The sequence below is a fragment of the Canis aureus genome, chromosome 5, assembly GCF_053574225.1.
Source record: "Canis aureus isolate CA01 chromosome 5, VMU_Caureus_v.1.0, whole genome shotgun sequence".
Lineage (NCBI taxonomy): Eukaryota > Metazoa > Chordata > Mammalia > Carnivora > Canidae > Canis > Canis aureus.
Genome location: NC_135615.1, coordinates 83,072,456 through 83,096,756, shown reverse-complemented (window position 1 = coordinate 83,096,756; position 24,301 = coordinate 83,072,456). Strand labels below are relative to the sequence as shown.

The 24,301-nt window shown below is 49.8% G+C and overlaps 1 protein-coding gene and 1 long non-coding RNA gene across 10 annotated transcripts in view; one reads left to right on the top strand and one right to left on the bottom strand.

Moving 5' to 3' along the window:
* Nucleotides 1–9,540, top strand: part of TMEM51 (transmembrane protein 51) — a 55,627-nt gene extending 46,087 nt beyond the window's left edge. For 4 of the 9 annotated variants that reach the window (XM_077899542.1, XM_077899544.1, XM_077899541.1 and 1 more), the window contains exons 2-4: nucleotides 1,861–1,935; nucleotides 5,695–6,232; nucleotides 8,416–9,540. In XM_077899542.1, coding sequence (XP_077755668.1) covers nucleotides 5,892–6,232; nucleotides 8,416–8,827 — 753 coding nt within the window. In that variant the 5' untranslated portion in view covers nucleotides 1,861–1,935; nucleotides 5,695–5,891 and the 3' untranslated portion in view covers nucleotides 8,828–9,540. Of the gene's footprint in view, nucleotides 1–1,631; nucleotides 1,688–1,860; nucleotides 1,936–2,432; nucleotides 2,507–5,694; nucleotides 6,233–8,415 lie in introns of those variants that run through there. The other 5 variants (XM_077899549.1, XM_077899546.1, XM_077899547.1 and 2 more) reach the window with 3 other exon arrangements.
* LOC144314902 (uncharacterized) lies at nucleotides 2,817–24,252 on the bottom strand. Its single transcript, XR_013380746.1, has 3 exons — nucleotides 24,218–24,252; nucleotides 21,227–21,297; nucleotides 2,817–9,441 (listed from the first exon to the last, which is right to left on the bottom strand). It is a non-coding gene; the product is annotated as an uncharacterized LOC144314902 (long non-coding RNA).
* Between the last annotated feature and the right edge of the window lie 49 nt (nucleotides 24,253–24,301).

Sequence of the window (24,301 nt, the reverse complement as noted above, 5' to 3'; positions counted from 1 at the left end):
ATGTTCAGGGTACACGTGGCTATGTGGTATGCCCCTGGATAACCCTGTCATGGCTTATCCTTTCTCCTGGTTCTGTATGGCCTTATTGATTTTCTTTTTATTTTATTTTATTTTTTTAATTTTATTTTTATTTTTTATTTTTATTTTTTATTTGATTTTCTAATGGTGAACCAATCCTACATTCTTGGAATAAACCCAACCAACATGATTGTGATGTATTATGTAGTCATCTTTTTAAATTTACTTTAAATTTATTTATTTACATTCAATTAACATATAGTGTATTCTTAGCTTCAGAGATAGAGTTCGGTGATACATCAGTTGCATAGAACACCGAGTGCTCATCACATCACATGCCCTCTTTCATGCCCGTCCCCCATCCCCCCACCCCCCGTCCCCTCCAGCGACCCTCACTTTGTCTCCTGTGATTAAGAGTCTCTTACGGTTTGTCTCCCTCTCTGATTTCATCTTGTTCTCTTTTCCCCTCCCTTCTCCTATGCTCCTCTGTTTTGTTTCTTAAATTCCACGAGTGAGATCGTATGATAATTATCTTTCTCTGATCGATTTACTTCCCTTAGCATAATACCCTCTGGTTCCATCCATGTCATTCCAAATGGTAAGATTTCATTTTTTAATGGCTGAGTCATATTCCATGGTATGTATAAATCACACCTCCTTTATCCATTCATCTCACGACGGACATGTGGGCCCTTTCCATAGTTCGGCTATTGTGGACATTGCTGCTGGGAACACTGGGGTGCAGGTGCCCCTTCAGATCACGACATTTGTATCCTTTGGGGTAAATCCCCAGTAGTGCAGTTGCTGGGTTGTAGGGTGGCTCTATTTTTAACTTTTTGAGGAACCTCCACACAGTTGCCAGAGTGGCTGCACCAGCTTGCATTCCCACCCACGGTGCACGAGGCTTCCCCTTTCTCCGCATCCTCGCCACATCTGTTGTTTCCTGACTTGTTCATTTTAGCCCTTCTCACTGGTGTGAGTTGGGATCTCACTGTGGTTTTCGCTCGTATTTTCCTGGTGCCGAGTGATGTGGAGCATTCTTTCATGTGTCTGTTGGCCATTTTTCACGTCTCCTTTGCAGAAAAGTCTGTTCATGTCTTCTTTCCCTTTCTTGATTGGACTATTTGTTCTTTGGGTGTTGAGTTTGATAAGTTATTTATAGATTTTGGATTCTAGGCCTTTACCTGATAAGATGTCTGCAAATATCTCCTCCCATTCTGTGGGTTGTTTAATTTTGCTGTTTCCTTCGCTGTGCAGAAGCTTTTTATCTTGATGAAGTCCCAATAGTTCACTTTTGCCTTTATTTCCTTTGCCTTTGGAGGCGTGTCTAGCAAGAAGTTGCTGCTACAAGAAGTGGCAAGAGGTGGCTGCCTGTGTTCTCCTCTAGGATTTTGATGGATCCCTGTGTCACATTGGGATTCCATTTGCTTATATTTTCTTGAGGATTTTTGTTTGTGTGCAGACAGATCAGATTGGCCTGTCATTTTCTTTCTTGCCTTGTCCTTGTTTGGTTTTGGTATCAAGGTTCTACATTCCTCATAAAATGACTTAGGAGAGTGTTTCCTCTCCTTTTAGCCTCCGGAGCACTTGTAGAAGATGGATAAAATTTCAGAAGGATCTGGTGAATGCAGCTACCAGACTGTCATCCTTCTGCGGCCCGACTTTTTTGGTACAGCATCTTGGCTTCTTCGGGCACAACTTCCCTTACATGTGCCCCAACCCCAACCCGATGCCGTCCACCTCCAGCAAGAAAAACAGAGAAAACACATTCCTTCCCTATGAGCACCCCAAATTGAAATGCTCACAGCTAACTGAGAAAACTGTGTTTCTGGTTTTTTGCAGAGGGATCCTTAACTCAAGACTGTAACATGAAGAGTTGTTTTCAGGCCTGCCCCGAGTGCCCCCAGGTAACAACAGGTAGGTGCTTCTCCTAACTGGTTAACCACTTTACATGAAAACCCAGGTATAGGATCCCTCACTTATTCCTTGGGCCCGACTGGAACATGAGCCGTGACGGGTCCAGCCAGAGGTGAGTCTGGCTGAGCTGGGACCCCAGTCTGCCCGCCAAGGCTGCTCTCTTTTAGGGATGTGTTGGAAAGTATGTGGTCCAAATCCTCTAAGCACAAAATTAGCTTCTTTCCATATTTTTGAAAGGGAAAGAACACCTTACTAAATATAACATGGGTCAACAAGCCAGAAACAAGATAAATAGCCACCAGCTGTAGCTCGGGAGCTGGGTTCCACACGCCTGGTGAACCCACCAGGCTCCTGGTCTCCTCCAGAGGGAGGGCGGAATCGATGGGCAATTTTAAGCGACCATTGGACGCCCAACCCTGCCACGAACCCAAAACACAAAAACTTTTATTTCATTTTTTGATTCTAAAAGCAACACATACACGTTTCTGTGTTTCCAGTTGTTACTCTCCCAGTAAGAGAAAATAAAAATCATTCTAACCGCACCGCACAGAAGACAACTGAAAACACCACGGTATGCATAATTTGAGAGTTTTGAAATTTAATATACACTAAATAGTGTTTCCCAACCTTTTTTCTCCAATGTTGTCCCACAAAGAGTCTTTTTAGATATTGTTTTTATTATGCGCCTACTTCACCCCCCACCCCATGAAATTTTAATGCTGCAGATAGGCTCTGTGTCTGTTTATGTATTGCAGCGGGCCACAAACCATTGTAATATCTAAGACTATTTTACACCACCCCCAAGAACGAATTTTTGCCCCCATTAAAGGTTGTCTCGCCCCTTTGGGAATGCAAGCTTTAAATACTATTAAACAACAGACTTTTCTATAAGAACTTTCTATGTGCTTAGTCACATATCATTGTAGGTGCTTTATGCACATTTACACTTATCATAACTCTCCTATGAGGTGAATACTTAGAAAGCTTTTATCTCCATTTTTTAGTTGTGGAAGCTGAAGCACAGAGAGGTTAAGTAACTTCCCCAAGGGCACACAGCTGGGAAAATTCAGAGTGAAGATCTGAGCCCAGGGAGCCTGGTTCCAACATTGATGTTGAACCACCAAGCTATGTTGCCTTGGGCCAATACGTTCTGATTAAAACTAGTTCAAGAAACAGAAATAGAGTAACAGGTACACTTCCCAAGCCCTCTCTATTCTCAGAAGCAATCATGCTAAATTTGGAATGTGCCATTTGTCTGAGATTTTTACATACATGTTTGCCAGATGGAAATCTTTTGTCTCTTGTTTATTTTGACATAAGGAGGATCATCCAGTCTTCCTATATATTCACGTATCTAGATCTGTATATAGAATTTTTTTAAAAAAAATTAGAATCACACTGAACATACTGGGTTGTTGTTTTTCTTAACCTTGTTTGAATTTAAAATGTATCATTAGCTGGCTTGAAACTATAATTGAACAAGCACAGGTACTGTATTTTATTTAACCAGATACAGATTATTGGCTTTTTAAATACTTTCTAGTTTCTTGCTACTATAAAGCTACAATGAATATCCTTGCCTGGTACATAATTCTTAGAAGTCAGAATTATAGAGCCCAAGGGTATAAGCATTTTTGTAACTTTTGATCCATAAATGCCAAAATTTGCCATCTGGAAAAATTGTTATAGAATTGCTTATCCCAACACCATTACTCACACCGGCTATTATTGCCTGTTTTCAATCACTGACAATTTAACAGGCCCAAATGTCTGAATCCTGACATTTTCATCTGTCAGTGACTCTTACCAGGGGCCTGTTTTACTCATGTGAAGGGTAAGGCAAAGCTTGAGTCCAGAGAGCAAGGTGGAAGGTAAAAGGGGCACCGATCAGTGGTCTAGAAAACTGGCAGCCTAGGGACAAGGCCTACCTGTTGGGCCCCTAGCAGGTGGTCAGTGATGGGCTTTCTCATCCCGTGCTTCCCACACCAGCCTCGAGATGCACCTCTGCACCAGTGAGCCCTTCCCCTCCTCTGGCCTGGTCTCAGATCCATTTGGCAGAACTGTTAAACCCCTTGTCCTTTCCCTTGCTGGCTGTGAGTGATATTTGAGAAACAAATACCCTTGTGTGTATGGTGGGCTTTTCAGCTGACCCAGTGCAACTGTCTGCAGCGGGATGGGACCCCTGGGCAGTGCCCTGCGTGCTTACACATACACGTCCCCACACCAGGATGCACGCATATGTGCATAGGCACAAATGCACCCAGCACAGCACAGTCAGGGTGCAGACCCTATTATATGAAATGGGACCTCTCTCTCACACCGACTTTCCATACGCCCTCCAGCCTGAGTTAGGACACCCACCTACCAAATTCGTTTCTAGACTTTCTTCCCACTCTCTTATTATTCCTTGTAGACTTTTTCCTGCTGGCCTGGAGGCACCACTAACCCTTAATTTGCTCACTGGTGGCCCATCCATTGCCCAACGCTGCTTAGCAGATGCGCAGGAAATATTTGTTGAATGAAAAAAAGAAGGAACAGACCTCAAGCCAATGAAGGATATTATCCCAAATATTTTTAGAATATTTTTTTTAACAAAGTGGCCACATTCAGATCGAGCCCGTTGTTTGATGAGAAAATATCTCTGCAGTATTAGATTTCAAGTGGCCTGGTTAGCCGTCCTTCTGGAAAGATCGGAAAGAATGCAGAATTGAAAATAGGACCTTGCCCATCCAAACATCTGTCAGGCTCTACTGTTCTGCAAAGGTCGCTGTCCTGGGAATAATGTATTGAGGAGCAGTCGGCCAGGAAGGGTGCTGCTCGCTGGTCCTCCTGGCCCCTGAAAGTATTCTGAGCTCAACCTTCAGGTGACCTGCTTCTCTGGCCCACTCTCCCGGCCAACAGATGGCCGTGGAATCCCAGGACCGTGGGCTGCTCCCTTTAGCACAAGGTCTCTGAGCTGCTTCATGGGAAGAGTTTCTTGGCCAGCAGCTAAGGTGAGGAATAGCCATGATTTTGCCCCTTTAAGAAAAGCAAAACTCTGTGTAGCTGAAGGGAGGCGAGCCCTATTCTGGTCTATCCTGCATCTGATGCTGCAGATGTGTTTGGAGCCCTGCTGTATCCCGGCACAGGGATGGAGGAGATGTGTCACGGGAAGAGAGAGACTGGCCACAGTCGTCACTGGGGGCCTGTGGGAACCCACAGAAGGGGCGGCTGAGAGTGTGGCTTGGGGTCGGGGGGAGGGACCAGAGAACTGCAGAAGTGCTGGAAGGGCGAGGTGAGAGATGGAGGCCGAGGGGCAGTCACAGGTGTGACTATAGGGGACCGGATTTCCCACCGCGGGAACCGGGGAGCCGCAGAGGGTGGGGAGCAGCCCGCAGGCCATGCGGAGTGGGACGGATCACCGCCGATGCCCGTCGCCCTGGCGATGTGGGCCCCGTCGTCCTTCGCTCTGAGCTGGACTTTACTGCACTTCCCTAAATTCCACAAAATGTTTTCAGGACCCGACCTTTCTGGCCTCCTGCATGGAAAGGTCTGGCTTTTCCTTTTCGGGTGGGGTAGGCGGGTCTGACATCGGGCCACGGGCTCCCGGAGGAGCCGGCGCAGCGTGAGACATCTGGAACGCATCGACGGCGAGGCCCCGCCGAGCCCGTGGCCCGGCCCGCTCCGAAGCTCCACCAGGAGTTAGGGAGACAGCCGCTGTGTTCCTGGAAGCGGCCTGAATCCCCACTGATCTCCCTCTCCTTCCTGCTTTCCTTCCAGAACTCTCGGCCGTAGCTGTCCACGCGGGGCTGCCCCGCATCGGCTCGACGGCGGCCCTCGAGAGCGCGGCTGCTGGGTCTCTAACGTGGCACTAGGGATTTTGTTGTTCTCGTTGCTGCTGCTGCTGCTGCTGCTGCTGCTACTCTCGTTTATTTATTTTCTTTCTCTGAACCGGGCCTCGCCCTGCTCCCAGTGGCATGATGGCCCAGTCGAAGGCCAACGGCTCCCACTACGCGCTCACCGCCATCGGCCTGGGGATGCTGGTTCTCGGAGTCATCATGGCCATGTGGAACCTGGTGCCCGGCTTCAGCGCCTCCGAAAAGCCGACGGCCCAGGGGAACAAGACAGAGATAGGCAGCGGCATTCTCAAGAGCAAGACCTTCTCCGTGGCCTACGTGCTGGTCGGGGCCGGGGTGATGCTCCTGCTGCTCTCCATCTGCCTCAGCATCCGGGACAAGAGGAAGCAGCGGCAAGGCGAGGAGATGGCCCACATCCAGCACCCGCCGGGGGTCGAGCCGCGCACCCCAGAGGAAGACAGGTGAGGCCCGGCTGACTACCCCCTATACATGCTCACACACCTGACCGGGGGGCGGGGGGTGGACACACTCATAGGGTTCACCAACGAGGCTATTTTAGTCTGGGAAACTCTGCCTTTCTAATTCTCCCCCTCCTAAGACTCTGTAAAGCAGGGTACAAGTTGCCAAGTAACTTCATACTTCTATCTCAGAGTTTCCCAGATAATGTCGTATGAATGGATTAGGGGCGTATCGAGATTTTGACACCTGCAGGGGAGCTGCATGAGGCCCCGGGGCAGCCAGAGCCTCCAGACGGGGCCGCTTGTCCATTCACTCCGGCATGCTGTGCTGCTGTACATGCTTTGTGCTGGAAGGGTTGGGAAGTAGAGTTCTATTTGACCAGAAATGCCAGGAACACATGTAAGAGGCAAACGATAAATTGGGGAACACATGATGAAGGCTGACATCCCTATTATAAAAAGAGCCCCGACGAATGAGTATGACAGGTGAACGCACCAGTAGGGAAATGGACAAAGGATACAAGCAAGCCTCTCATAGATGCTCAGACAATACATGTTCAACCTCATTAGTCACCGAAATGCAAAAAAGGAAGGTGTCATTAGTCTTTGCCTATCTCAGTGGCCAAAACGGACAGCCCCCGGCGTTGGGAGAGCTGTGGGGAACTGGGTCACCGATGGGGGTGTTGACTGACACCACCTTTCTGAAGACCTGTTTCACAGTGAGAGGAGGTATTGAAGATGCGTGTCCCTATCTGTTCTGTTCCTAAGAGTTTACCCTTGGGAGGAAAAATCACACAAGTGCAAAGGGGTTTGTGCCTTGGGCTTATCAGAGCATTGCTTAGAATAGCAAAAATGGAGAAACAGCCTAAATAGCCATCATTCAAGCTACAATCTGGCACGCCCATCAATGGCTGTGGCACAGCCTTAGTTCTATAGTTGTTAACTTGGGACCACACACACCACGGTGAGAAAGGGAGGTTATAACACAGCATCTCTGGTTCTAAACGCATCAAATATTGCAGCTGTCGGATTAAAGGGAGGTTGGGAAAGTTGTCCAACAGAAGGTTAACGGTGGTTGTCTCCAGGTGGAAGGAGTTGGGGTGGTTTTATTGTTTTTCTGGGCTATTTATTTATTCTCTATGACTTTGTCATCTTTCTAGCAGGAAGGGAGGGGAGTTGTTTTTAGTTTGGAAAAACTAAATCCGTTTTCTGATCATAAAAGATCGTGCATGCACAGTCGAGAAAACTTAGGAAATACAGAAAAGAACAAAGAAGGAAAATCAAGTCACCCTTAACTACCCACCCTGGCCATGAGCACACACATGCCCAAGGGCAATGCATGCAGGGTCTGGACCAACCTGGTAGGGGGACGGTGATGTTGGCCATGATCACCCCACAGGGTCAAGTGTAGAGTCCTAGAAAATGGCTAATGGCATGACTCCCTATATGTGTGTAAAGAAACAAAAACAAAAACACCCTGGCTTTCTGGTTTTTTTCTTTCAATGGTCAAATGAGAATAAGCCTGACGATAAGACCTTTGAGCCTTATAGTGAACTTGGAAGACAATATTATATATATATTATATTTGAAATACATAAAATTTTATAACGGAAGTTCCTTCTCTACCTGGGGACAAGCATTTTGCCTCAAATCAGCAGCTGTTTCATGCATGTTTATGTGGCCTTTGGCCAACGGACACAGCTGGGCACCAGAACAGCCCATCCGGCATATGGTTAAGTGTGAGCCTGAAACGCAAAGGGGGTTTAGTACTTCCTTGTATTACAGCTTCCAGATAATCCAGGGTAGTCCCTGTGGTAACTGGTCTCCAGTTCCTGCTCTCCCTCTTCCTAAATACACGACCAAGTCAAATACATAACCTTGATGTATCAGTTTCCCCTTCTGTCAAATGGGTGTAAAAATAGTACCTAACTCACAGCCTTGTTAGGAAGATGAAAGTGGTTGATACGTGTTACTTAGTACTTCCTGAAAGTACTTAGAACAGTACCTGACTCATAGCACACAGTTGAAGTGTTAGCTTTCCTTACTTCTGGGACCCACTGGTTGTTCACAAGGCTGGTGTATGAGGACCCAGTGCTGACACAGGATCCGGAGTTCGTCTCCTTGTGACTTTAAATGCGGCCTGGGCGCATGCTAACGCTCTCCGTGTCGGTGTTGTTGTCTTGCAGCCAGGAGGAGGAGGAGGAGGAGGCCTCCTCCAGGTACTATGTCCCCAGTTACGAGGAAGTGATGAACACAAACTACTCGGAAGCGAGGGAGCGGGACCAGAACCCAAGGATGAGCATCTCTCTCCCCTCCTACGAGTCCTTGACGGGGCTTGACGAGACCAGCCCCACGGGCGCCAGGGCCAGCGCGGACGCCAGCCCGGGGAACCCACCCGACAGACAGAACTCCAAGTTGGCCAAACGCCTGAAGCCGCTGAAAGTTCGAAGGATTAAATCCGAAAAGCTGCACCTCAAAGACTTCAGGATCAACCTCCCCGACAAAAACGTCCCTCCTCCCTCCATCGAGCCTTTGACGCCCCCGCCGCAGTACGATGAGGTCCAGGAGAAGGCTTCCGACGCCCGGCCACCTGACTGACGGGCTTGCAGGTGTGTCGGTCCGGGCGCTCACCCTCCACACCACGGACCCCCGGGAAGCCACTTCAGCTGCAGTTGAGAAGCGGAGGGGCCGGACATGTACAGATTGACAGGGATGGGGACGGGGGGTGGGGGTCCTCTGACAAGGGACTGACGACGTCCGCCGAGCCACACGTGGCAGGTGCATCAGAAAGAGCTGCCTCCGCGGAGCTGGGGACGTGGACCCCGTGGGGGGCGCAGGGCACCCCCTCCCCCCGCCCTTCTTCCCCAACTCTTGAGTTGTTGGCGACAACACTTCTCTTTCCAATCAGGACAGGACACCTAGCAGCTGGTTTAGGTTGTGATTTTGTTTTGCTTCCACTAGGACTGTTTTGTTTCAAAAAGAGAACAAGACAGGCCTTTTGCTTTCTTCACCGGAGTCCTGAGCCTCGGGATGGAGATGTGACTTGGCTTTCTGGAAAGGATGTGGGGCTGTTTCATGAATGAAGCGAAACAGGAGGCTGATGGACGAGGTGGGGCTCTCTCGGAGCTCCTGAAGCTGTTGGTTCTCCGAGGGCCCAAGGCCCGGGGGTGCATGAGATCAGAGCCTCTACCGGTACGCTTTCCTGGTGACTCCTGCGTAAGGGCGAGAAAGGAAAGCTGTAGGAGATGTTTTATTCCTTCTAAAATGCTGTGCAACTGAGCTTTTTATAATAAAATATTTTATATGTAGTACATTTGGGCACTGAATTCCCATGGATGGCAGCTCTTCATAGGGAGAAACATCACTGATGATAATAATTGCTAATCTGCACAAAACAGATCATATCACCAGGTGCTGTGCTAAGTATTTCACGTACGTTACCCCATTTCATCTGCATCCTGGTATCACTGCCATTCGGTAGGTTAGCCCACAGAGGCTCAGGTTAGGTAAAGTGCCCCATGTCACATCGCTAGTGAGTAGCAGAGCTGGAGTCTGAACCCAGGCCGTCTGGCTCCAGGGCCTGAGTTCTTTCAACGCTCTACTGTGTGACTCAGCGTAAAGGGCTTTTTCCGACTTGGAAGGAGGATCTGTGCTTCCCAAGAGCTGGGGCTGCACCATCAAACTGAATGCTCAAGAGAACATTGTGGCTGTTTAGACAGTAGCTCCTACCTCCCTAAACAACCTCCCAACATCCCCCTCCTGAAACCCGGCCCAGAGGGGCTGTATGCTCATGCAGGCCAGGTCAGCATGTCCTCACGGACAGGGCAAAGTGCCTGCCCTCTGGAGCCCAGGAAAGCAGTTCAGCTAATGAGAATGCCCAGGGGCCTGCTGGCTGCTGAGACGTCTGGGGTCTTGCCCATGGAGTGGGAGTCTGGGAAGATACACCTGAGTCCAAGGCTGCCTTCCCGGTGTTGCTGAGCATGAAGTGGAGCCTGCATGGCTAGGAGTAGAGTAAATTCTGAGGCCCTGAAAGCTTAGTAGGGAAGGGGGAGCAGGTAAGGAGTGAATCACCTCCTTATCTCAGATAGTCAACAGGGTCTAAATTCCAACCTTTCTTTCACTTTACTTCTGCAAATCCATCTATGACAAAGGAGCTGCAAGGACCTGCCTGGTGGCTAAGACACCAGAGGCCTGGTCTGGTCCCAGCCCACTACCTGCCAGCCTATGGCTCTCCATGTATCTGTGGGCTGGGCCTGTTCTTTGCTTATTCTTTATGCTTCCTCCTGATGGGAAGACAAACAGAAGGAAAAAGAAAAGGAGACTAGCAGGGCACCTGGGTAGTTCAGTTGGTTAAGCCTCCAACTCTTTTTTTTTTAATTTTTTAAAAATTTATTTATTTATGAGAGACACACAGAGAGAGGCAGAGACACAGGCAGAGGGAGAAGCAGGCTCTGTGCAGGGAGCCGGATGCGGGACTCGATCCCAGAACCCCAGGGTCATGCCCTGAGCCAGAGGCAGATGCTCAATGCTGAGCCACCCAGGCGTCCCTAAGCCTCCAACTCTTGACTTGGGCTCAGGTTATGATCTCAGGGTCGTGAGATCAAGCCCCGGCTAGATAGAGCTGTGTTAGAGCCCTACATTGAGCTCCATGCCCAGTAAGAAATCAGCTGGAGATTCTCTCTCCCTCCCTCTGCCCCTTTTAAATACATATTTAAAAAGGAGAACAGCAAGGTTCCAAATGATAGAAATGTCCCTCAATGTGGGCTGTAGTAGATCATCCTGTGGGGCATCTGCCCAGCCTAGACCTTCCTTGAGGGAGAAAGGTTGGGGGCCTGTAGTGGGCTGGATGGTAACCCCAAATGATAATCAGGACCTAATTCCTATGATCTGAGAATGTTACCTTACAAGGTAAAGGTTTTGCAGGTGTGATTAAGTTAAAGGTTTTGAGATGAGGGTATCCTGGAATATCCAGGTGAACTCTATATGCCACCCACAAGTGCACTTACAAATGAGAGATGGGGGACACCGCACAACATGGGATGAAACATCCTCAGCTCCCAGTGACACTGTTAAACAATCACACAAATGCCAGAACTAGACATCTTCACCTTAGATGAGCAGTTCTCCCCCAGGATTAACTTTGCTGCCCAGGGGCCATTTGGAATGTTACAGTGGCAGTAAGGGGGCTGCTTCGGGCATCTGGTGGGGCCAGGATGCTACTAAACATCCTACAGTGATGTCAACCGCCCAGGTTGACAAATCCTGCCCTAGACATAGGAAGATCCATTCTCTTGGGCAGTGAGGACTCTGAGGGTAGAGCCTGGCCACCCAGAGTCAGCTCCATCAAAAACCAAGAAACACTATCCTTGAAGATCAGCCTGAGTATGATATTTATGATTTTACTTTAAGGAAAAGAAAAAACTGTCACTTTTACAAAGTGTCCCCAATCCAGAACTGTAAATCTCATTCTCTACAGCATGATATAAATAGGTCTCTCCTCTTTTTCTCCATCCCCAGTCCCTGCTCTGGGCATTAAAACTCTCCACTGAAATTTATTAACTATCATTTAAAGGATGTGGGAAAGAGAATAGTCAGTAGTATTTACAAACCCAAATACATTTTTAAGAAAGTTTAGGATACTTAAAAGGCTAATGAAGGCTATATTTCAAAATAAAACAACTAGGATATAATTTGAGAAGCAAAAATTACAGCATGATCTTTTCTGGAATGTAATTCTTCTCAAAAAAAAAAAAAAGATGTCAGTAATACAGTATGCTTCTCAGGGATGAGCTGGGCTCAGTACCGTATAAACTTTGAGAGGTGCCTGGAAACTTCAAACCCAAAAATGTTCTATTTATCCTCAAGATGTCTTATTTTAGAAAGCATCTTGGCAGTTGTGCCCAGTCAAGAGAAATTATTAGCATCTACTTTAACAAAACACAAAAGAGGGAAAGATAATGTAACAACGTGGTAGCAACTAGACACACTGTAAGCAGGTGTTTATAAGAGAAAGTGTGTGAAACTTGATATAAGCAAGTGAATAAGTGCACCTGCCTCACCTAAAACTGAAACACTGTGGGACCCCGGGGTGGCTCGGTGGTTGAGCATCTGCCTTTGACTCAGGGCGTGACCCCAGGGTCCTGGGATGGAGTCCCTACTTCTGGATGGAGTCCCTACGTCTCCCTCTGCCTACATCTCTGCCTCTCTCTCGTGTCTCTCATGCATAAATAAATAAAATCTTTAAAAAAAATAAAATACAGTTGAAAAATTGAGCCAGTTAAATAAAAAGCTGCATTTATTGTTTCTGATGAATTAGCTCTCTTTTTAAAAATCGCATTCATGTACTAGTCCACCACCGAGTGGGTTGTTTTAATTCAGTACAAATGCAGCAGAAAAAGAGATATGGGGGAAAAGCCATGAGCCATAACTTTAATGAATTTTAAAGGTAATGCAAGGTTTATTGAAAACATCCAGTTGATCAAAATGGCAAAGAAATGCGACCCCAAAAAAGCTGACTACTATAAGGGATAAAACTTGATTGTGATGTTTATTTTCCAAGGTCAGAGGGAAAAAAAAAATGAATGCGTTAAGTTTTCCCATTGGCCTGAAAGCAATAAAAATTGTCCATTAATCTTCCTTTAGGCCAATAATAGAACAGTCTCAAGGGGCAGAGTAGGAGCCAGAAATAAGACCGGAGGGGAAACGTAGGAGAATGTATCTATGGACATGTTAGGAACAGGCTGTCCTATCATTGTGATTCGTGTATCCTTGAATTCTCAGATGTGTACATTTTTATACATCCTTTCATTGAATAAACATTGGGTTAGAAAGGAATATGCAAGTCAGGGTTTTTTCGACTCTGGCACTATTGACCCTTGGAGCTGGATGACATCGATGTGGGGTGGGGAGCGTGCTGTCCTACGCACCATTGGATGTTTAGCGGCAACCCCGGCCTCTCCCAGCTAGGTGCCAGTAGCCTCTCCCATGCGTGACAATCAAAAAGGTCTCCAGACATTGTCACAAGTCCCCTGGGATGCAAAATATCCCCGACTGAGAACCAGAGCTTGAAGTCTAGTGGGAAGAATGTGGGATGGGAAATTGGAAAAAATGTTATCGCTCAGGTGGTAATTTCCATGTTTGTCAAGTGAAGATGTTGACAGTTGCCTCGGGTGACAAGACTCGGGAGAGCCCAATGAGCAAACTATATGTGGAAATGCTACAAAAAGTAGAGTTTTGGGCAGCCTCGGTGGTGCAGCAGTTTGGCACCGCCTGCAGCCTGGGGTGTGATCCTGGAGACCCGGGATCGAGTCCCGCATCGGGCTCCCTGCAGGGAGCCTGCTTCTCCCTCTGCCTGTGTCTCTGCCTCTCTCTGTGTGTCTATGAATAAATAAATTAAAAAAAAAGAAAAAGAAAAAGAAAGAAAGAAACCCATTTCCATTTAAAAAAAAAAAAGTAGAGTTTTGGGCAGGAAGGCTCTAGAGCTCATCTAGGGATGAGCTTCCTCGTACAGAGAAGGAAAACTAAGACGAAGATGTTTACCTAAAGACTACCCCAATGGGGTACAAACGTGGAGGGCTGTAAATAACGATTGCGTGGTTTCCACGGGGAAAAACAAAGGACACAGAGCCCATTTCAGCAGACCCCTGAGATGGCATAGTGTGACACTCAATCCAAATAATGGCTTCAATGGGCTGGGACACATCTACAACTTTTTAAAAGATTAATACATTGGTTTTGAGAGAGAGAGAGAGAGAGAGAGCATGGGGCAGGGGCAGAGAGCGAGAATCTCAAGTAGACTCCGCACTGAGCACAGAGCCCCACGCAGGGCTCAATCCCATGACCCCGAGATCATGACCTGAGCCGAAATCAAAAGTGGGAAGCCCAACTGACTGAGACACCCAGGCACCCCTGCAGATCTTTGAATCAAAGATTCCTAATGAAATTTTTTTAAAAAGTCATCAGTCGCCTTGGCAGTTGCTTCTCACTTTGAATATTGACACATAAAAAGAAAGAACCGATCCTTCGTTCTGCCTTTCCTGAACAAGTCGTATTTTATGATAAATAGTGAAGGAAAACCCTTCTTTCTCAAAGAATTCTAGCTAATAATTACCAAATGAATAGCAATCAGAAAAGTCACAACTTAGCAACCCCAAAGGAAATAGTGGATCTAGAGAATGATATTCAAAAAAAGCTAAAATTGGGGCAGTCCCAGTGGCTCAGTGGTTTAGTGCCTGCCTTCAGCCCGGGGCGTGACCCTGGAGACCAGGGATCGAGTCCCATGTCGGGCTCCCTACAAGGAGCCTGCTTCTCCCTCTGCCTGTGTCTCTCTCTCTGTGTGTCTCTCATGAATAAATAAATAAATAAATAAATAAATAAATAAATAATCTTAAAAAAAAAAAAAACTAAAACTATTAGTTAAAAAGTTGATGAGTCCCAGTGTCCATCAATGAATGAATGGGTAAACAAAATGTGGTACCTACATACAATGGAATATTATTCAGGAATATTATTAAAAAGGAAGACAATTCTGACACCTGCTGCAACCCAGATGGACCTTCAGGGCATGATGCTCAGTGAAATAAACCTGTGTGCTCAGGACATACAGATACTGTATGATTCCACTTATGCGAGGCACTTAGTCAAATTCACAGAAACAGAAAATAGATGGGTGGTTGTCAGGGGAATGGGGAGCTGTGGTTTAATGGGCGTGAAGTGGGGCACCTGAGTGGCTCAGGGGTTGAGCATCTGCCTTCAGCTCAGGGTGTGACCCCAGGGTCCTGGGATCAAGTCCCACATTGGGCTCCCACTGGGAGCCTGCTTCTCCCTCTGCCTGTGTCTCTGCTGCTTCCTCTGTGCCTCTCATGAATAAATAAATAAATATTAAAAAAAAAAAAAGAACAAGTCAATGGAAATCATGAGGAAGCCATCAGCCACATCCAGGATGCGAATATGCTACAGGACAAGGGACTTAGTTTCTCCAATAAATCAGTGGCTGAAAAATGGGGGGGAGGGGGGTGGCGCACAGGTGGGAAGAATGGTTGCCTTTACAGAATAAAAGGGATTTCAGAGACAAAAACCACATGTAATGTGTGGATCTTGTCTGCATCTTGTTCTAACAAACCTACTGTGAAAAAATATCTTTGAGAGAATCAGGGAGATGTGAGCATGGACTGATGTTAGACGATATTCAGAAATTATAAGTATTGTTCAGTGTGACAATGTGTGGGGGTGAGGGGTGGCAGGTACTGTAAAGGGGTGGGATCTTCCTTTCGGTTAGGAAGTATCCGTGGGTGAAATGACACAATCTGCCTTAAATGCTTATGTGGATCCAGAAAAAAAAAAAATCAAAAAGGAAGAAAAAATGAAATGAAAGAAGATTGGGAAACTATTGAAGTGAGATGATGGGTCCTTGAAGTTCATTGAATTATACCCTTTCTCTACTCTCAGGTATATTTCAAAAGTCCCATGAAATAAATAAACAAACAAACAAACAAACAAAATAAATAAAAACAGGTTTTTAATGTAAGCAGTCTCAAAGGAACATGCGAGCATACAGCACAGGTCGAGTGAGCTACAACCACAGTGTAAATAGATAAATAAACGCCTCTACCAATGTGGGAAGCTAACAGGTGCCAGAAATGGGAGGTTAGGACTAGGACCTTTGCCCAGCGGGCTAGCCAAGGCTCAGGTGCCCAGATGGAACCAGCATCCTCAAAGGTGCTGTACATCCCGGCAAAGGGAGGGCTTGAAAAGTTTTTTTTTTCCTCGGCTGCTAGAAAAGGGAGCCTAGGAGGCAGTCTGTCTGTTTTCAGTGTGGGCCTGGAGGGGAAAAATTAATTACGGCCACAATAATAATAAAGATGCCTGTCACCTGGAAGACCTGTAACCACGTGGGTCTGGGGTGCAAATTGTCCAGCGGGGAAACTCCAAGCGAAGGGAGTCAGTGTAAGTGGTCACAGGTTATCAGCATCCCTGGCATCCCGCTGAACCCAACAAAAAGCTTTCCTAAGAGGAAGGCAGCCTGGGATCAGCACCCTCAGGAGTCCCACAGGTCACGTTCAGGCACAAATGAGATGAAAATCAAATCGCTATATGTCTGAGAAACAAGTCAGTATGAGCCAGAGCGGGCTGAAGCAGACAAGGGATCGAGACCCCACCACCACGCGCCACCCGCCCCCCCCCCCGGGGACTCCAGACACTGAAATTCTCAGATGCAGCTTCTAAAATCACCACATATTAGATCCTTTCTAAAGAGGGATTTACACATGAGCAGGGAATGAGGCTGTCAAAAATGGTAGGCATGTGCCCTCAGGACTTTAAGGGAGCACAAGAATTGCTATGTGACCCCCGTACTTTGGGCACTGCCTTTCTGATGGGAGCAACAGATTTATTTATAGAATCAAATTACGCTGGGGATGAAAACCAAAGTGCTCCCAGGGGCCAGAGAGGAAATAGGAGTGGTGCGGCGGCCAGGGAAACACAGACCGTATTGCAGGAGGGCAGCCCCTGCTCTGCCCTCACAGGCTGCTGACCCACCTGCGAGAATGCAGCCCGGGTCCCCATTTTCCAAGAAAAGGCATGAATCCAGATTTTAATGTAAATTAAAATGGTCTGGACACGTTGGCCACCATGAAATTTTTGTCACCCGGTACCCGTCTTCTACAAATACTATGGTGTTATGATCCCCCTTGGGGACCACGTCTCAGCCCATCTCTCAGAGGCTGTGTGGACACCATCTCTGGCCACAGGAAGAGGCATGTGCCTCAAGCCCAGCCAGTCAGAGCAGAGCAGCCTATTGGCCTCGATTATCAGCTCAGGAATGGGCCTGTTCCCCAATCAGAGGAAATGAGAAGCAGTGAGGCCTTTGGGGGAACTTGGGGGAAAAGACCCTCACTCTTCCCCATGGGATTCAAGGCTGAGAAGCTGTAAGGGCAAGAGCTATGGCAGCCCTTTTGTGACCATGATACAGAGATTCTATCTAAACTCAGATCCCCGTGGCTAAAAAGCATCACTGAGAGCTGAAGAGAGGCCAGGGACTGATGACATCCCTTGGGCCTGAGCCCACCTGTTCTCTCTAGACTTGTCATTTATGCTAACCAGTGACTTTGCTTTCATGCTGACACCAGGTGGAATTGGTTTCTCCATCACTCCACAGAAAGAGGCCAAACCCTTCAGCAACTACTTAAAAAGTCTTTAACATGCTATGAAGGCCAAACACACATGTCTGAGGGCTGACGTGGGCCTTCGGTTTCCAGTCTCAGCTCCTGGCCTCCCCTCCTACCCGATGGGCCCACGCTATTCCCGGTCTCTTGGCCTCTCTTCCTTTCTTCTGTATAATCTCTCCCTGCTCAACCACCTAGAATCTTTTTTTTCCTGTCACCTAGAATCCTACCCATCTTTCAAGACTAAGCTAAAAAGCCTCCTTTTTTTCTTAGAAGAGCCTTTCCCGGGGGCCTCCCCCCAAGTCCCACCCCACAGCAGGAGAACCTCCCTCCCTCCCCTGCCCCACGTCCCTCTGATGCCCCCTTGAGCCCTCAGCCCTTCTGCCCAGGAGTCTGACCACCCAGCAGCATTCCTGTCCCCTGTGCTTCTTGACCGGGATCCAAATTCAGACCCAGATCAGAAGGGATGATCTTTGAGACTTGAATTTCAAAAAACAATCGGTTCTCAGGAGAAGTCAGAAAAACATGGTGAAAGACGAGGACCGAAGTGAGGGATTGGAAAGAAAGAGCGGTTGTTCTGGGGAAAAGAGAGGGTCTATGTTGAGTGCGGTGAGGAAGGAGGAAGAGCTGCCGTATCTGGACTGAACGAAATGATTCAGGGGAAACCTGAGAAGAACCGTCTAGAGGGGCACGAGGTTGATCTGCTCGGGAAGGAAGATAAAGAGCATGTGACGGGAATGACCCGAAGCAGAAAATAGGAGCACTGTTCGCAGGATAAAAGAATGCAGACAGCAGCACGGTGCTGGGAAACCTCCAGAAAACAAGGCCGAGGGTGACACACGATGAGGTCATCCCAAACTGGATAAACCGAGAGGCTTTTTGAAGAGGTGGGGCTCACATCCGCTTCCGCGGGAGGAAACTGAGGCCCCTGGACCTGACACCGGGAGGGTTCTGAGGCCGGGCAGCCGCTAGGCCAGCCGTAGCCCAGGTCGCGTGGGTCTGACATCCTTGCTGCTCCTGGCGCCAAGGACACATCAGGGAAGAAGACAAGGATCCCCGCCGCACCGAGCGTACCTTTCCGTTTATATTCTAGCCCCCAGATCATCAGCAAGTCTGAAGATGTGACCCCGAAATCTGGTGATTCTGACATAGGACCAGATTTAGGACCTCCTGTCCAGAGGAACCCCAGGTCAAGGGCCCTCAGTAAGGAGAGAGGGGAGGATGGTATTGGAAAGCAGGTGCTCTGGCTGGAATGCTCACACACCTACCTGCTCCAGGGTTGTAGATGGTACCTGCACTTTGGAAAAATGTTTGGAGGGATCGTCTACAGTTGGACGTCTGGGTGCTCCGAGGCCCAGCCATTCAACTCCTCGGTGTATACCCAGGAGGTACTTGCACGTAGGCATACCCCAAAGACATATGCAATGGCCCCCAGTTGTCGCCGGTGTTCACACCTCTGAGTAATCCCCTCCCCTTGAGTGTAGGTGGGACCCGTACCTTATCTCTAACCAGCACAATGCTGCAAAGGGGATGGGATGTGTCATTTCTGTGATCACGTTACAGGAAAGGGTAACTTGCATCTCACCAGGAGCCTCCGTCCATTGACTCCCAGAAGCAGGCCACCTTAGGGAGAGGCCCACACGGCAAACAAAGAGTGGGGAGCTCCCGCTAACAGGCAGCGAGGAGGTGAGGCCCTCAGTCCAACAATCCTCAAGGAACTGAATCTTTCCAACAACCCCATGAGCTTGAAAGTGGATCCTTCCCCATCTAAGTCTCAGAGGAGACTGCTGGCCTTGGCCAACCCCTTGGTGCAGCCCGAGAGAGCCCCTGAGCAAAAATGCCCACTCAGCAGTGGCAAGATTCCTGACCCACGGACGGAAACTGTGACATAAGGGTGTGCTGTTCTGAGCCACTATGTTTGTCGTAATTTGTTATGAACACGAACAGATAACTACTACCCTGGAATGCAGGAGGGCAGTGAGAATGAACGAGCCAGTGACATGACACCACAAGGCTGAAGCCCACAAACATCACGTCGAGTGAAAAAGCCAGGCAGAGACGGGAATCTGTATACTTCCGTTCAAATAAGCTCAAAATCAAGCAGAACTAATCTACGATATTGGAGATCGGGGTGGTGGGTGGGTAATGAGCAGAAGGGAGCACGGGGAGTCTTCTGGGGGGTGGCAGTCTGCTCCTGGATCTGGGTTCTGGTTAGGCGAATGCATGCGCTTTGTGGAAATTCTTCAAGTGCCCACTTATGACTGGTGCACTTTTCAATATTTCAAAATGTGTTCTTTTTCGATCAACAGTTTACCAAAAATGTGGCATTCTGGAGTAGGATCCCAGCCTGACCTCTTGCGAGATCTGTAAGCCGGCAAGTCACCTGACTCTTCTGTGCCCCCTTCTGCAAAATGGGTTTGGGCTAAGAGTTGGATGAAACCGTGCATGGCACAGTGGCGGGCACTCAACACGACTAGATACACATCAGCTGGTTTTGCTAACCACGTCCATAAAGGTTCATTGTTACTCGCAAAAAAATAGCAGAGGTCTGTTTGTCCAGATGCCTGAAAGTAGAATTTATGGAGTTGCCCAGCAGGTACCACCCCAGAGAGAGCAGGTGGGTCCTCAGGAATCCCTCCGGGGGACATGAGGGCAGCGAGCCCAGCCCTTCGCCAACATGCACACCTAGAAAGGTCCCAGGGCAGAGGGCAAAAAGGTGGTCAGAGGTCAGGTTTGCTCTGGGTTGGGACTGAGTCTTGATGCAAATCAAGCCTCCCCCCAGGGTGTCTGTGACCTTGGGCTGTCCTCCCACACCAGCCAGAAAACAAAACAAACACACCAACCCCAACACTCAGCTGTTGCAAACACACAGCGAGTCCGTGGTGCCGGGGCACGGTTTGCGCTTAACTGACCCTGAACCCTCTCGATCGGGTCCAGACAGGCGGATGGGCAGCAGAAGTGAGGCGCGGACCACACGCGTGTGTCAGAAGGACACACCCGCTGCGGGATCAGCACACCTAGGTTGCAAACAGAACACGCACACTCACTCCCGCGGCAAAGCCCGGGGAGCTAAGGGGCCTTGACTCTGGGGACAGATTCGCAAGAGAAACAGAGGCCACGAACCAGCACAAGAGTCCAGGTGGGGAAAACCTCCCAGGCTGTGTGTTTTCTCACGGTCCGTCCAGGGAAGGGGACATGAGGGTGGCGCAAGGTCCCCTTTCTTTGATTTGAATGTACCTTTGTGCCCGTGTGTAGGTGTGGGTCAGTAAATAAAACCCCACGTCCCCCAACTGAAGGGCCGGGTTGTTGGTGGCTCGGGAGCCTCCAGGCCATCTGTGCTCCCCTCTGTCATCCTGCGCGGCAGCTTCCTGCTGGTCGCGCTCCTTCTCCCTCGTGCTCTCCCTTGCTCCTGCTCTCCCTCTCTTTCCGACTCTCCCTGACCCCGTAGAGGCCGTAGAGGCCTGTAGAGGCCAGGCCAGCCTCCCTGCCTTCATTTCCATTTGGAACGCAAAGGCACCAGAAGTACAGGCAGGTCCGGGGACAGGGGGGCCATGGCTGTGGCCTCCCCAGCCAAGGACAGCCCAGGGAAGGTGGCTGACAAGGAACGAGGTTCTAGAGCTCCTCCCAGTGTCTGGGCCACCAAGGTTGGCAGCAGGCCCCTTGCCCGGCTGGCCCCTTTCTCTCCCTGCTTCGGGCACTGCCAGGCGGGGCCGGGAGGGGCCTTCAGGGCAGACAGGAGCCCGGCCAGGTCAGAGATGACGGGAGCAAGGACCGTCTTGTGGTTGGGTCACCTGTGGTCCCTGGGACGTGCCCCTCTGCAGTCATGCTCACCTACCTTCTAATCAGCCAGATTGTTTCGCTGTACGACCTTGGGCACATTGCTCCATGTTCCTGAGCCCTGTTTTCCTGCCAACATGGGAATGCTTTGTTAGAAACAATGATCAGCAGCAATGGGTTGGTTTGGTATTTTGGGTTTTTTTTTTTTTTTTTTTTTTTTTTTAGGTCTTTTCTGCAGCAGCCCTGTTCTGGGTGTTTGATCGTGAGATTCAAATGAGGTGACCCCCAGGAAGGACTGAGACAGCGCCCACCCAACGGGCGGAAAACCCACAGATCCCAGCATTCAGGCCCACCGGTGTGAGGCCACCTGGGAGCGGCCGAGCTGGGACTCGACACCCGGCCCTTCAACGCCAGCACTTCCGACACGAGTCACGATGCCATCTGGCCTTGGTAGCCACGCACAGCAGAATAAAACTGATGGATTATAAGCATCACCAAGGAGCCCATATAATCTAGAAACCTCTACTTTCTCCTTCAGGAGCAGTATTTTTAAGACCCCATCATGGCTCAATTGCAAGTTACGACTGTCTCAGTCCAAGCAATCAGCGCAAGTTATTGGGGTGGTTTCTGTTTTTTTAAGTTAAAGTGGATTGCTTGTTACTGTGTTTCAAGGATTTTACACAGCCTTTGAGATAACTGGCATTTTGTGGGGAGGGGAGTCCAGTCAAGATTTAGCAGTCTCTGCTCCCGTTGGACGGAACGTCAGCTTTGTTCTCAGTTTAGTGTTCAGAGGAGTGGGCCACTGGCGACATATGACCTCTCAAAGACTCTCTGAGGCCAGGGGCTGCTCCCACTCAAGGCCAGCCTTGCTTCCATTAGGGTCCGCCTGGCAGGAAGCAAGTTTGCATCCTCCACTCATGTTGAGGACAAGAATTGAACTAGAGACGCACGTGGAGGTGGAGGTACAGGTGAGGGGGGGTGCTCAGGCCTCCCGAGAGCCCAGCGCCTGGGCAGCTGCCTAGACCAGCCAGTCTCCTGAGATAGGACAGATCAGCTCTGCAGCCCAAGAAGGGGGAAGCCAGGCTGTGGGCGGGTGTCAAGGGCTGCCCCCCACTCACTCGCTCACTCAGGCACTGTTCAAGGGACCGTGATACAGCAGTAACCGAAACAGAAGAAAAAAAAAATCCCTGCCCTCATGGAGCTTAGTTTCATGGAGGGTAGGGCCCGGAGACAGAAATAAAGTGAAATGAATAACGTAGGATGTTAGATGATAAGCGGTCAGACGAGAAGAGGGATAGAGTGTGGAGGTTTTTATTTTGTTTGGCTGTTCTTGTTGCTCTTTCTTGTTTATTGGGCTTGTTTTGTTCTGTTTTGTTTTGCTGTGGGCAGATGGCCGGGGCTTCATTACGTGGAATGGGTTGCCAGCCACCTGCCCCCTCGTTGTTGTTGTTGTTGTTTTTTAAGAACTTTAAGTAGGGCAGTGTTTGAGTAAACATCTAAAGGAGGTGAAGGAGACCCTGGTGGAAGTGCTTTCTAGGGAGAGGGACAGTAAGTGAAAAGGCCCTGAACCAAAAAGGCCCCGGAGTGTTGAGGCTGACGGTCCCTGTTCCTGTGACGCTGTTATCCCTCAGGCCCGGGTTTCCGTGCTCAAACCTCAAACTTCAAGCCTAGGGTGTTTCTGGTTGTGGGGGACTAACCCAGGCGGAAGCTTCTAGGCTGTGTGAGGCCCTGGAAGAGATTTCTAGAGCTAGGCTCTGGGGAAGGTCACTGCATTCAACTTCACAAAACAGGGTTTGGGCCGAGTTTGTAGCAAATGCAGCTTCCTGGGTCAGGCTCCACATCCCAGAATCTGTGACCACGGTCTGTGCCTGGGAGTCTGCATTTCTGGAAGCCTCTCCGGGTGTTTGAGCATCTTCACTCTGGCCATTTCCACGCGTTCTCCCTTAGCTCTTGTTCTAACCCACTAGGGTAGAGGCCTCCATGTTTCATCTTTCTTGAACGTTCTTGAGTCTGGAGGCACCTTGCCGGCCATTTCCTGCCAGGGACGGAGCATCCCCTGGGGAGGTGGAGTCGGCTGGGCTCTCGGCTCCCGGGCAGAGGATGAGCGGGGGTGACGGGCCCGGTGGGGCTTGCGGTGCATCCTCCACGCACCCCCCACCCTGCCCTGGGCCCACGTGGGGGTTTCAAGGACAGTGATGATGCAGGTCAACTCTGGGGACTCAGGATAAAAAACAAACGACCGAATGTCAGTTTTGACAAGAACAGAATCGTAATGGGGTTGGCGGCTCGGAAACATCCCTTCCCTGGCGCATGAAAAAAATGCCCTCATTCTTTCAGAAGTGTTCCTTCCCCATCCCTCGCCATCCCCCCTCCCACCCCCAGAAGGGGTGGTTCCCCCCGCCTTGCTCTATTTTCTCATCTCATCTGCAACGGACAGGACCAGGCATTCAGGTGGGGCAGGGGTCCCTAAGCTTCTAGTCTCTAAGCTTCTCCTGGTTCAGCTCCGCGACCCTCGACCCCCGCCCCCCGCCCAGGAGACTGTCCCGTCAGCTCGGGCCTCGCTGGAAAACCGCGCGCCGGCTATTTCTGCGACCTCTGAGCCTCCGTTTCCCCATCTGTAAAATGGGCCGCCAGATGCTTCAGGGCTCCGTGATCTACGAGGGCGCCCACCCCCACCCCTCCCCCGCTCTCCCCGCGCCCGGACCTGGGTTATCCCACCCCGGCGCCTCCCACTCTCCCCCCCGCCCCCCCACCCCGCGATCCTCCGACCCCCCCAGCTCACCCACCCCCCCTGCTCTCCCCGCCCCCCCCGCTGTCCCCGCCCCTTCCCCCCTCACGCTCTCCCCTCTCACCCCGCCCCTTGCTCACCACCACCCCCAGCTCACCCCGTCCCCCCGCTGTCCCCACTGTCCCCCTCCCCTCCCCCGCTGTCCCCGCTGTCCCCGCCCCTTCCCCTCCCCCCCCCCCCCGCTCTCCCCTCTCACCCCGCCCCTCTGCTCACCCGGTCCCCCCGCCCCGCTCTCCCCGCTCTCCCCGCCCCTCTGCTCACCCGGACTCCCCAACGCTCTCCCCGCTCGCCCCGCCCCTCCCCGCTCGCCACGCCCCCTCCCCGCTCGCCCCGCCCCCTGCCGCG